This window comes from Oryzias latipes, chromosome 9 (genome assembly GCF_053564925.1).
Source record: "Oryzias latipes strain Hd-rR chromosome 9, Olatipes_Hd-rR_3.1".
NCBI lineage: Eukaryota > Metazoa > Chordata > Actinopteri > Beloniformes > Adrianichthyidae > Oryzias > Oryzias latipes.
This window is the reverse complement of record NC_136245.1, coordinates 34,088,100-34,100,537: the sequence shown is the minus strand read 5'-3', so window position 1 is coordinate 34,100,537 and position 12,438 is coordinate 34,088,100. Positions and strand designations below refer to the sequence as shown.

General features: G+C 46.6%; 1 protein-coding gene across 5 annotated transcripts in view; it reads left to right on the top strand.

The window, feature by feature from the left end:
- Window positions 1-12,043, top strand: part of si:dkey-13n15.2 (protein transport protein Sec24C) — a 30,290-nt gene extending 18,247 nt beyond the window's left edge. For all 5 annotated transcript variants that reach the window (XM_023958145.2, XM_078953341.1, XM_078953342.1 and 2 more), the window contains 9 exons: window positions 7,148-7,315; window positions 7,372-7,468; window positions 7,536-7,684; window positions 7,760-7,898; window positions 8,330-8,451; window positions 8,579-8,758; window positions 9,003-9,194; window positions 9,412-9,501; window positions 9,807-12,043. In XM_023958145.2, coding sequence (XP_023813913.1) covers window positions 7,148-7,315; window positions 7,372-7,468; window positions 7,536-7,684; window positions 7,760-7,898; window positions 8,330-8,451; window positions 8,579-8,758; window positions 9,003-9,194; window positions 9,412-9,501; window positions 9,807-9,947 — 1,278 coding nt within the window. In that variant the 3' untranslated portion in view covers window positions 9,948-12,043. The remainder of the gene's footprint in view (window positions 1-7,147; window positions 7,316-7,371; window positions 7,469-7,535; window positions 7,685-7,759; window positions 7,899-8,329; window positions 8,452-8,578; window positions 8,759-9,002; window positions 9,195-9,411; window positions 9,502-9,806) is intronic.
- Window positions 12,044-12,438: the final 395 nt, after the last annotated feature.

The following is a 12,438-nucleotide window of genomic DNA, read 5'->3' as shown; positions in this document are numbered from 1 at the left end:
ACAGTTTCATTGTCACACAGTTTCATGGTCACACAGTCTCATGGTCACATGTTCTCATGGTCACACAGTTTCATTGTCACACAGTTTCACTGTCACACAGTCTCATGGTCACATGTTCTCATGGTCACACAGTTTCATTGTCACACAGTTTCATGGTCACACAGTCTCATGGTCACATGTTCTCATGGTCACACAGTTTCATTGTCACACAGTTTCATGGTCACACAGTCTCATGGTCACATGTTCTCATGGTCACACAGTTTCATTGTCACACAGTCTCATGTTCACATGTTCTCATGGTCACACAGTTTCATTGTCACACAGTTTCATGGTCACACAGTCTCATGGTCACATGTTCTCATGGTCACACAGTTTCATTGTCACACAGTTTCATGGTCACACAGTCTCATGGTCACATGTTCTCATGGTCACACAGTTTCATTGTCACACAGTTTCATGGTCACACAGTCTCATGGTCACATGTTCTCATGGTCACACAGTTTCATGGTCGCACAGTTTCATGGTCACATGTTCTCATGGTCACACAGTTTCATGGTCACACAGTCTCATGGTCACATGTTCTCATGGTTACACAGTTTCACTGTCACACAGTTTCATGGTCACATGTTCTCATGGTCACACAGTTTCATGGTCACACAGTCTCATGGTCACACAGTTTCATGGTCACATGTTCTCATGGTCACACAGTTTCATGGTCACACAGTCTCATGGTCACACAGTCTCATGGTCACATGTTCTCATGGTCACACAGTTTCATTGTCACACAGTTTCATGGTCACACAGTCTCATGGTCACATGTTCTAATGGTCACACAGTTTCATTGTCACACAGTTTCATGGTCACACAGTCTCATGGTCACATGTTCTCATGGTCACACAGTTTCATTGTCACACAGTCTCATGTTCACATGTTCTCATGGTCACACAGTTTCATTGTCACACAGTTTCATGGTCACACAGTCTCATGGTCACATGTTCTCATGGTCACACAGTTTCATTGTCACACAGTTTCATGGTCACACAGTCTCATGGTCACATATTCTCATGGTCACACAGTTTCATTGTCACACAGTTTCATGGTCACACAGTCTCATGGTCACATGTTCTCATGGTCACACAGTTTCATGGTCGCACAGTTTCATGGTCACATGTTCTCATGGTCACACAGTTTCATGGTCACACAGTCTCATGGTCACATGTTCTCATGGTTACACAGTTTCACTGTCACACAGTTTCATGGTCACATGTTCTCATGGTCACACAGTTTCATGGTCACACAGTCTCATGGTCACACAGTTTCATGGTCACATGTTCTCATGGTCACACAGTTTCATGGTCACACAGTCTCATGGTCACATGTTCTCATGGTTACACAGTTTCACTGTCACACAGTTTCATGGTCACATGTTCTCATTGTCACACAGTTTCATGGTCACACAGTCTCATGGTCACATGTTCTCATGGTCACACAGTTTCACTGTCACACAGTCTCATGGTCACATGTTCTCATGGTCACACAGTTTCATTGTCACACAGTTTCATGGTCACACAGTCTCATGGTCACATGTTCTCATGGTCACACAGTTTCATTGTCACACAGTTTCATGGTCACACAGTCTCATGGTCACATGTTCTCATGGTCACACAGTTTCATTGTCACACAGTTTCATGGTCACACAGTTTCATGGTCACACAGTTTCATGGTCACACAGTCTCATGGTCACATGTTCTCATGGTCATACAGTTTCATTGTCACACAGTCTCATGTTCACATGTTCTCATGGTCACACAGTTTCATTGTCACACAGTTTCGTGGTCACACAGTCTCATGGTCACATGTTCTCATGGTCACACAGTCTCATGTTCACATGTTCTCATGGTCACACAGTCTCATGTTCACATGTTCTCATGGTCACACAGTCTCATGTTCACATGTTCTCATGGTCACACAGTCTCATGTTCACATGTTCTCATGGTCACACAGTTTCATTGTCACACAGTTTCATGGTCACACAGTCTCATGGTCACATGTTCTCATGGTCACACAGTTTCATTGTCACACAGTTTCACTGTCACACAGTCTCATGGTCACATGTTCTCATGGTCACACAGTTTCATTGTCACACAGTTTCATGGTCACACAGTCTCATGGTCACATGTTCTCATGGTCACACAGTTTCATTGTCACACAGTTTCATGGTCACACAGTCTCATGGTCACATGTTCTCATGGTCACACAGTTTCATTGTCACACAGTCTCATGTTCACATGTTCTCATGGTCACACAGTTTCATTGTCACACAGTTTCATGGTCACACAGTCTCATGGTCACATGTTCTCATGGTCACACAGTTTCATGGTCACACAGTCTCATGGTCACACAGTCTCATGGTCACATGTTCTCATTGTCACACAGTTTCATGGTCACACAGTCTCATGGTCACATGTTCTCATGGTCACACAGTTTCATTGTCACACAGTTTCATGGTCACACAGTCTCATGGTCACATGTTCTCATGGTCACACAGTTTCATTGTCACACAGTCTCATGTTCACATGTTCTCATGGTCACACAGTTTCATTGTCACACAGTTTCATGGTCACACAGTCTCATGGTCACATGTTCTCATGGTCACACAGTTTCATTGTCACACAGTCTCATGTTCACATGTTCTCATGGTCACACAGTTTCATGGTCACACAGTCTCATGGTCACATGTTCTCATTGTCACACAGTTTCATGGTCACACAGTCTCATGGTCACATGTTCTCATGGTCACACAGTTTCATTGTCACACAGTTTCATGGTCACACAGTCTCATGGTCACATGTTCTCATGGTCACACAGTTTCATGGTCGCACAGTTTCATGGTCACATGTTCTCATGGTCACACAGTTTCATGGTCACACAGTCTCATGGTCACATGTTCTCATGGTCACACAGTTTCATTGTCACACAGTTTCATGGTCACACAGTCTCATGTTCACATGTTCTCATGGTCACACAGTTTCATTGTCACACAGTTTCATGGTCACACAGTCTCATGGTCACATGTTCTCATGGTCACACAGTTTCATTGTCACACAGTCTCATGTTCACATGTTCTCATGGTCACACAGTTTCATTGTCACACAGTTTCATGGTCACACAGTCTCATGGTCACATGTTCTCATTGTCACACAGTTTCATGGTCACACAGTCTCATGGTCACATGTTCTCATGGTCACACAGTTTCATTGTCACACAGTTTCATGGTCACACAGTCTCATGGTCACATGTTCTCATGGTCACACAGTTTCATGGTCGCACAGTTTCATGGTCACATGTTCTCATGGTCACACAGTTTCATGGTCACACAGTCTCATGGTCACATGTTCTCATGGTTACACAGTTTCACTGTCACACAGTTTCATGGTCACATGTTCTCATGGTCACACAGTTTCATGGTCACACAGTCTCATGGTCACACAGTTTCATGGTCACATGTTCTCATGGTCACACAGTTTCATGGTCACACAGTCTCATGGTCACACAGTCTCATGGTCACATGTTCTCATGGTCACACAGTTTCATTGTCACACAGTTTCATGGTCACACAGTCTCATGGTCACATGTTCTAATGGTCACACAGTTTCATTGTCACACAGTTTCATGGTCACACAGTCTCATGGTCACATGTTCTCATTGTCACACAGTTTCATGGTCACACAGTCTCATGGTCACATGTTCTCATGGTCACACAGTTTCATTGTCACACAGTTTCATGGTCACACAGTCTCATGTTCACATGTTCTCATGGTCACACAGTTTCATTGTCACACAGTTTCATGGTCACACAGTCTCATGGTCACATGTTCTCATGGTCACACAGTTTCATTGTCACACAGTCTCATGTTCACATGTTCTCATGGTCACACAGTTTCATTGTCACACAGTTTCATGGTCACACAGTCTCATGGTCACATGTTCTCATTGTCACACAGTTTCATGGTCACACAGTCTCATGGTCACATGTTCTCATGGTCACACAGTTTCATTGTCACACAGTTTCATGGTCACACAGTCTCATGGTCACATGTTCTCATGGTCACACAGTTTCATGGTCGCACAGTTTCATGGTCACATGTTCTCATGGTCACACAGTTTCATGGTCACACAGTCTCATGGTCACATGTTCTCATGGTTACACAGTTTCACTGTCACACAGTTTCATGGTCACATGTTCTCATGGTCACACAGTTTCATGGTCACACAGTCTCATGGTCACACAGTTTCATGGTCACATGTTCTCATGGTCACACAGTTTCATGGTCACACAGTCTCATGGTCACACAGTCTCATGGTCACATGTTCTCATGGTCACACAGTTTCATTGTCACACAGTTTCATGGTCACACAGTCTCATGGTCACATGTTCTAATGGTCACACAGTTTCATGGTCACACAGTCTCATGGTCACATGTTCTCATGGTCACACAGTTTCATTGTCACACAGTTTCATGGTCACACAGTCTCATGGTCACATGTTCTCATGGTCACACAGTTTCATTGTCACACAGTCTCATGTTCACATGTTCTCATGGTCACACAGTTTCATTGTCACACAGTTTCATGGTCACACAGTCTCATGGTCACATGTTCTCATGGTCACACAGTTTCATTGTCACACAGTCTCATGTTCACATGTTCTCATGGTCACACAGTTTCATTGTCACACAGTTTCATGGTCACACAGTCTCATGGTCACATGTTCTCATTGTCACACAGTTTCATGGTCACACAGTCTCATGGTCACATGTTCTCATGGTCACACAGTTTCATTGTCACACAGTTTCATGGTCACACAGTCTCATGGTCACATGTTCTCATGGTCACACAGTTTCATGGTCGCACAGTTTCATGGTCACATGTTCTCATGGTCACACAGTTTCATGGTCACACAGTCTCATGGTCACATGTTCTCATGGTCACACAGTTTCATTGTCACACAGTTTCATGGTCACACAGTCTCATGTTCACATGTTCTCATGGTCACACAGTTTCATTGTCACACAGTTTCATGGTCACACAGTCTCATGGTCACATGTTCTCATGGTCACACAGTTTCATTGTCACACAGTCTCATGTTCACATGTTCTCATGGTCACACAGTTTCATTGTCACACAGTTTCATGGTCACACAGTCTCATGGTCACATGTTCTCATTGTCACACAGTTTCATGGTCACACAGTCTCATGGTCACATGTTCTCATGGTCACACAGTTTCATTGTCACACAGTTTCATGGTCACACAGTCTCATGGTCACATGTTCTCATGGTCACACAGTTTCATGGTCGCACAGTTTCATGGTCACATGTTCTCATGGTCACACAGTTTCATGGTCACACAGTCTCATGGTCACATGTTCTCATGGTTACACAGTTTCACTGTCACACAGTTTCATGGTCACATGTTCTCATGGTCACACAGTTTCATGGTCACACAGTCTCATGGTCACACAGTTTCATGGTCACATGTTCTCATGGTCACACAGTTTCATGGTCACACAGTCTCATGGTCACACAGTCTCATGGTCACATGTTCTCATGGTCACACAGTTTCATTGTCACACAGTTTCATGGTCACACAGTCTCATGGTCACATGTTCTAATGGTCACACAGTTTCATTGTCACACAGTTTCATGGTCACACAGTCTCATGGTCACATGTTCTCATTGTCACACAGTTTCATGGTCACACAGTCTCATGGTCACATGTTCTCATGGTCACACAGTTTCATTGTCACACAGTTTCATGGTCACACAGTCTCATGTTCACATGTTCTCATGGTCACACAGTTTCATTGTCACACAGTTTCATGGTCACACAGTCTCATGGTCACATGTTCTCATGGTCACACAGTTTCATTGTCACACAGTCTCATGTTCACATGTTCTCATGGTCACACAGTTTCATTGTCACACAGTTTCATGGTCACACAGTCTCATGGTCACATGTTCTCATGGTCACACAGTTTCATTGTCACACAGTTTCATGGTCACACAGTCTCATGGTCACATATTCTCATGGTCACACAGTTTCATTGTCACACAGTTTCATGGTCACACAGTCTCATGGTCACATGTTCTCATGGTCACACAGTTTCATGGTCGCACAGTTTCATGGTCACATGTTCTCATGGTCACACAGTTTCATGGTCACACAGTCTCATGGTCACATGTTCTCATGGTTACACAGTTTCACTGTCACACAGTTTCATGGTCACATGTTCTCATGGTCACACAGTTTCATGGTCACACAGTCTCATGGTCACACAGTTTCATGGTCACATGTTCTCATGGTCACACAGTTTCATGGTCACACAGTCTCATGGTCACATGTTCTCATGGTTACACAGTTTCACTGTCACACAGTTTCATGGTCACATGTTCTCATTGTCACACAGTTTCATGGTCACACAGTCTCATGGTCACATGTTCTCATGGTCACACAGTTTCACTGTCACACAGTCTCATGGTCACATGTTCTCATGGTCACACAGTTTCATTGTCACACAGTTTCATGGTCACACAGTCTCATGGTCACATGTTCTCATGGTCACACAGTTTCATTGTCACACAGTTTCATGGTCACACAGTCTCATGGTCACATGTTCTCATGGTCACACAGTTTCATTGTCACACAGTTTCATGGTCACACAGTTTCATGGTCACACAGTTTCATGGTCACACAGTCTCATGGTCACATGTTCTCATGGTCACACAGTTTCATGGTCACATGTTCTCGTGGTCACACAGTTTCACTGTCACACAGTCTCATGGTCACATGTTCTCATGGTCATACAGTTTCATTGTCACACAGTTTCATGGTCACACAGTCTCATGGTCACATGTTCTCATGGTCACACAGTTTCATTGTCACACAGTCTCATGTTCACATGTTCTCATGGTCACACAGTTTCATTGTCACACAGTTTCGTGGTCACACCGTCTCGTGGTCACTTGGTCTGATGGTCACATGGGTCATCCCTACAGCCAGGTTTCAGATGCCTTTGGCTCAGTTTATTAGCGGTGTCAGGTGTTTTTTTCCGGATTACCTGACAGAAGCCCCTCCTCTTCTTTCAGTCAGTCTTTCAGCCGTCGGAGCAGTCCATCTCCCTGGCCAAAGAGTGCGTAAGCCAGGGCTGCGGTGTGCATATGTTTGTCCTTTCGCAGCAGGATGTGGGCGGAGCCTGGCCAGGCCACATCCCACACCTGACGGGAGGAGCTCTGCACAGCTATGCCCACCTGCAGGTGCGTTCTTGGGCGACCTGTCCTGAAGCAGCTGTCTGACGCGGCTTTCACTGCAGGGCAAGCTGGACCGGGACCGCTTCAGCCGGGATCTGAGGAGAACCGTGGAGACGGACTTTGCTTTCCGGGCCGAGCTCAGGATCTTCGTCTCCAAAGGTGAGGATGACTCCTGCAGTTGGTTTTTCTCAACAATCCGTTGACATTTTCTGTGTGTTTGCAATAGATTTGCGCGTGTCTGGATGTTATGGGATGTTCGTCCCTGGCCCTAACCCGGCACATGTCACCATGGCAACCCTGGACAGGAGGACCACACTGGCTGTGGAGCTGGCTCACACTAGAGCTCTGGACGAGGCCAGAGGAGCAGCCATACAGGCAGGTTACCGTATCAGCTGTAATTTCACCCTCACTTCCTGTTTGTAAACCCCGCCCCCTCCCCCGATGTCGTAGACCGTTCTGTCCTACAGCCTCCAGACCGGAGAGACGAGGACGCGGGTCCACACGCTGACTCTGAGATGCTCGCGCCACCTTCAGGACGCCTTCAGGAACTTTCAGGCCCAAACGCTTCTCAGCTTCTACTGCAAAAAAAGTGAGACGTTTCTTCTGATCCCGCCTCTGCTCTTTACTGTGTTTTTATTGTTTCAGTAGAAACAAATGTGAGGAACTTTCATTCAATTTCTCCCCCCTCGGTTGTCTACAAATAGAAGAAACATGAAAAGGTTCAGAGGATGAAAATGTGAAGTTTGGACACAAACACATCCATACACAAACACACGTGCACACGCATCCACAAATGCGCAGAAACACATACAGACATGCATGCACGCAGAGGAACACACACACAGACACTTTCCGCTGCAGAAATGCCTTTGAGGTCAAATGGAATGAAAGCTGCATGCGGAATAATCCCAATCTGGGATTACGTCTGTTTCCTCTTCTGCCGGATCGCCAACAGTCAGGCGGCTTTGCTCTGACAGAGAATGGATTCTTGTTTCCTGAAGCCTCCTGTCTCGTGTGCAGTGTACTGCTCGGTGCTGGAGCGCCCCCTGCAGGAGCTGAGGGAGGAGCTGCAGACGGACACGACCGAGGCGCTGGCGTCTTACCGCAAACACTGCAGCACGTCCTGCGTGTCTGCGGGGCAGGTGGGCCGCCACTCAGACTCTGAGCCAAAAACATTCCCATCTTTTGCAGATTCGTTTTAGGTTTTGTGGTTCCGGTGTGGGCCGGCACCTGCAGAACCTTCATTCTGGTTGTGCTGTGCGTCTGCAGCTGGTCCTTCCTCGGTTCCTGCGGGCTCTTCCCGTCTTCCTCAACAGCCTGAGGAAGAGCGAGGTTCTGCTGCCGGGTCTGAGGAGCTCCATCCACCAGAGGCTGCAGCTGCGCTGCTGCGTGCTCGCCATGGACCCCCGCAACACGGTGGAGCACTTCTACCCCCCCCTGCTGCCGCTGGTCAGTGCGCCGACACACCCGTGCAGCGGCGGTTCTCGAACTGTGGGGCTCGCCTTCCAGGGGGGGGCACGAGTGGGATAAGGCTGCGATGTTTGATGTTTGAACATTGGAATTGTTTTCACGCCGGAACATAAACAAACCCCGCTTCGGGACGGCAGATCCGCATGTCTTACATCAGAGGAACCACCGGCCTGGAAGATGCTGCTTTTCCAATAATATCTCTGTTTTCTTTCCTCGCCTGCAGCTGCTGTCAGATGGCGGCGGTTTGAGTCCAGGCGAGCCGCTGCGCTGCACGGCCGCCAGCCTGCAGCCCACGGGCCTTTACCTGCTGCACCCTCCCCTCATCCTGCTGCTGTGGGTGGGAAGCCAGGTCCCAGCATGCACTCTGGCCCAGCTCTTCAGCGCGGGCTGTTTCTCGTCCCTGGCGTCCGGAGAGGTGCGAACAGCGACATCATCCTATCATTTAAAGAAAGGGAAAATATTCTGTCGTTCATCGAAAGAAAAACTATTCATCCGCTGATGTTTTCACTTAAAGAGTCCTTTCTGAGTTTCGCTAAGAGAAGATGCTCTTCGGTTCCAAATGTTCCGTTCGTCTGAGCTGAGGGGAGCCTTCAATCTGCTCTTTTTTTCTGGTTTCATTCGCGTTTCACCAGATCAAGCTGCCGGTTTTGGACACTCCTCTGTCTGTCTACGTTCGATCTCTGATCGACGACCTGAGCGAGCGGACGCTACACAGCCAGAAGGTGAGCCGCAGGTTTCTTTCCACAGCAGCCTCTGTGCACAGAGTCCACTGCAGACGCACGCCTTCCTGCTTTTATTCTGAAAGGCTCCAGTCCTAATCTCTTTTGGATAGGAGATTACAAACAGTTTAGCTGGAATTGATCCACCAAAATGCAAATCAGGAAATCGAACACAGTTTTCTCCAACATGTCTTTGTGGGTCACGTATGTTTCAGAAGGTGATCGCTGTGGCAACTGCATGTATGAGTTTTCCCGCTCTCAGATGCCGTTTGGCGTGTTTGTCTTCTGACGTCACGTTTCTGTTTCAGCTGTTGGTGGTGAAGCAGGGAGACGCGTGTGAGGAGGAGCTGCAGCGCCTCCTGGTGGAGGACAAGAGTCCAAACGGAGGAGCGTCGTACGCCGACTACCTGTACCACCTGCACTTCAACTCTGTCCGACTCCTGCAGTGACACACATGTACACATCTGCACACAGAACATATGCACATATATGCACACACACACACACACATAAGGCACACGGACACATCTATGTATATATATGTACATACATGTCTGCATGCACACAAACACACATATAGGCTCATGTAGGTATGCATTCATGCACACAGTTCTTCCAATGTGTCCATCATTCATTCATACTTGGTGATGGTCACTACTGATGTACCACAGCGGCCCTGGGGCAGACGGCGTGGCTGCCAGTTCACGCCTACGGCCCCTCTGACCATCACCGGGACATTCATACGCATTCATACAGCAGTGGAGCCACACTGGAGGCAAGGAGGGTGAAGTGTCTCACCCAAGGACACGACGACAGTTGGCTGGGGGATCGGGGATCGAACCGCCGACCGTTCAATTCATTAGACCACCTGCTCAACCGTCTGCGCCACTGCCGTCCACGTATATGTGCACGTGTGTGTGCACATATACGCACACGCACAAACACACTCACATTTGCACACACACACACATGTCCTCATGTACGTTTCCAGTCATGCACACACACACACACACACAGACACACAGACTCCTCATGTTCACATTGATCTGAAGATCTGTTTTTATCATGAAAATGTTTGTCTGTATTTAATGATTTGTGTGAATACACGTTTTCATTTCCTGAATGTCAATGATGTTAATTCATTGCAGTTTAACCCCCACCCCCCCTCCACCCCCCAGGTGCTCTGTCCCTGCAGTCAAACGGTTAAACTGAATAAAGAGAAGCCTTCAGTTGGCCTGGCTGCTTTCACCTTTGTAGCGTCCTCCAGCTTCCTCTGGGTTGGCGGAGGAACCGGAGAACGGAGGAGGACTGTCCAACGCTAACGATCTGCAGTTATGCTGCTGCAATGATGAGGAGGGGCGGGGCAGGATGAAGAGGCCTCAGGAGGCCTGTCAGGAGGTTGTAGAACTTTAAATGTTCCAACATCATGCAGTCAAATAAACTGCAGCTGCAAAGAGATCATTAGTGAATCATGAAACTGATTTCATTTAGCAGAGAGAAGTGTTTCCAAACGGGATGTTTTTATGATTTAACTGAAGCGAAAAGTTCAAAGAATGAAGCGGATCACACCTGATCAAAGTCCAAACTTTAAACTGGGCTCAAACCTTTGACACACAAAGAGCTTCTGCTGCAACAGAAGGAAGAGACCAGAACCAAAGTCTCTGGCCCGTTGGAGCCGTTCCTGAAGCCTCCGGAGAACCTCAGAGATCCGTCATCCCCTCATGGAGAAAACTGAACAGGTTAAACCCAACGTGAGTCCTAGAACCCAAAAGAGGACTCATCCAGGAGAGCCCCAAGGATGCAGAAGAAGATGGAGGGAAGTTCAGGCCTCGCTGGACTCAGTTCAGTGGGACCAACGTGGATCCATGGAGCGGTCACTGCTGAGCAACAACAATCCAAAAACATCTGGACTCATGCGACACGAGAGAAACTTTCTGGAAGGAGAGCTAAAAGACGATCCCTGTGACGGACTGGAGAACTGACCGGATAGGCTCCAGCAACCCCGGGAGCCTGAACGGGAATACAGCAAGCTTAGAAAACGGATGAAGACAAATGTGGTGAATCCTGAGCTCTTCTGGGGCAAAAGTTCCTGATCCCAACCTCAGGAGCTTTTGGGTTCCACTGTGGAACAGATCCAAACCAGCAACCCCACCTCTGAACCAAGAGAACGTTTCAGAGTGCAGAACTTTCATTTATAGATCCGTATGCTTCAAACACAACAAGCAACTTTCCTTCATTCTCTCCTGCTGCCTCATCATCATCACACTTTATTGTTTCTGGAGGCAATCAGTGTGCCCCCCCCCCCCCCCCTTTATTTTTGAAGCACCATTCAAGCTCCTGAACCGTTTAAAAATAATGCAGAAGCTCCATTAAGCAATGTTGAAGATAAACAGCATTTTATTTCCCCAATAGAAACTTAATGGTTAAGGAACATTCATTCTTTGTTTTTTCTTATACTGAAATGTATTTTGTTGTGGAAATCAGACAATGTTGACTGTTCCCTTTCCATATTTTAACTTACCAAAATAAAACCACCATGAATTTGCTTTGGTAAACGCAACTTATATATGAGATACAGTTGCAGTGCTTAACAGTATGATAATTTAATTAACTGAATTTGACCATTTTATTACAGTGGAAGACATTACAAAGCCGGTAGAAATTTTTCAAAGTCATCTCTAAAAAAAAAAAAGAAAGAAAATATGTTTTGGTAAAATATCGGGTTACGTATCGTATCGCCAGACTCTTGCCAACACACACCCCTAGTTTCTAAGATTGTCAACATGTTGTGTTTTCTGAACTTCCAGAAAGTAAAATTGATGCGTCAAAAAACACAAAATTGCATCTTTTCACTGAAATCTCAGCTTCAGATTTGTCTTGATTTGGAAATCCGGCGTCGAGTCTCTGCTACGTCCACCAGGAGGCGCCAAAGAAATCCTG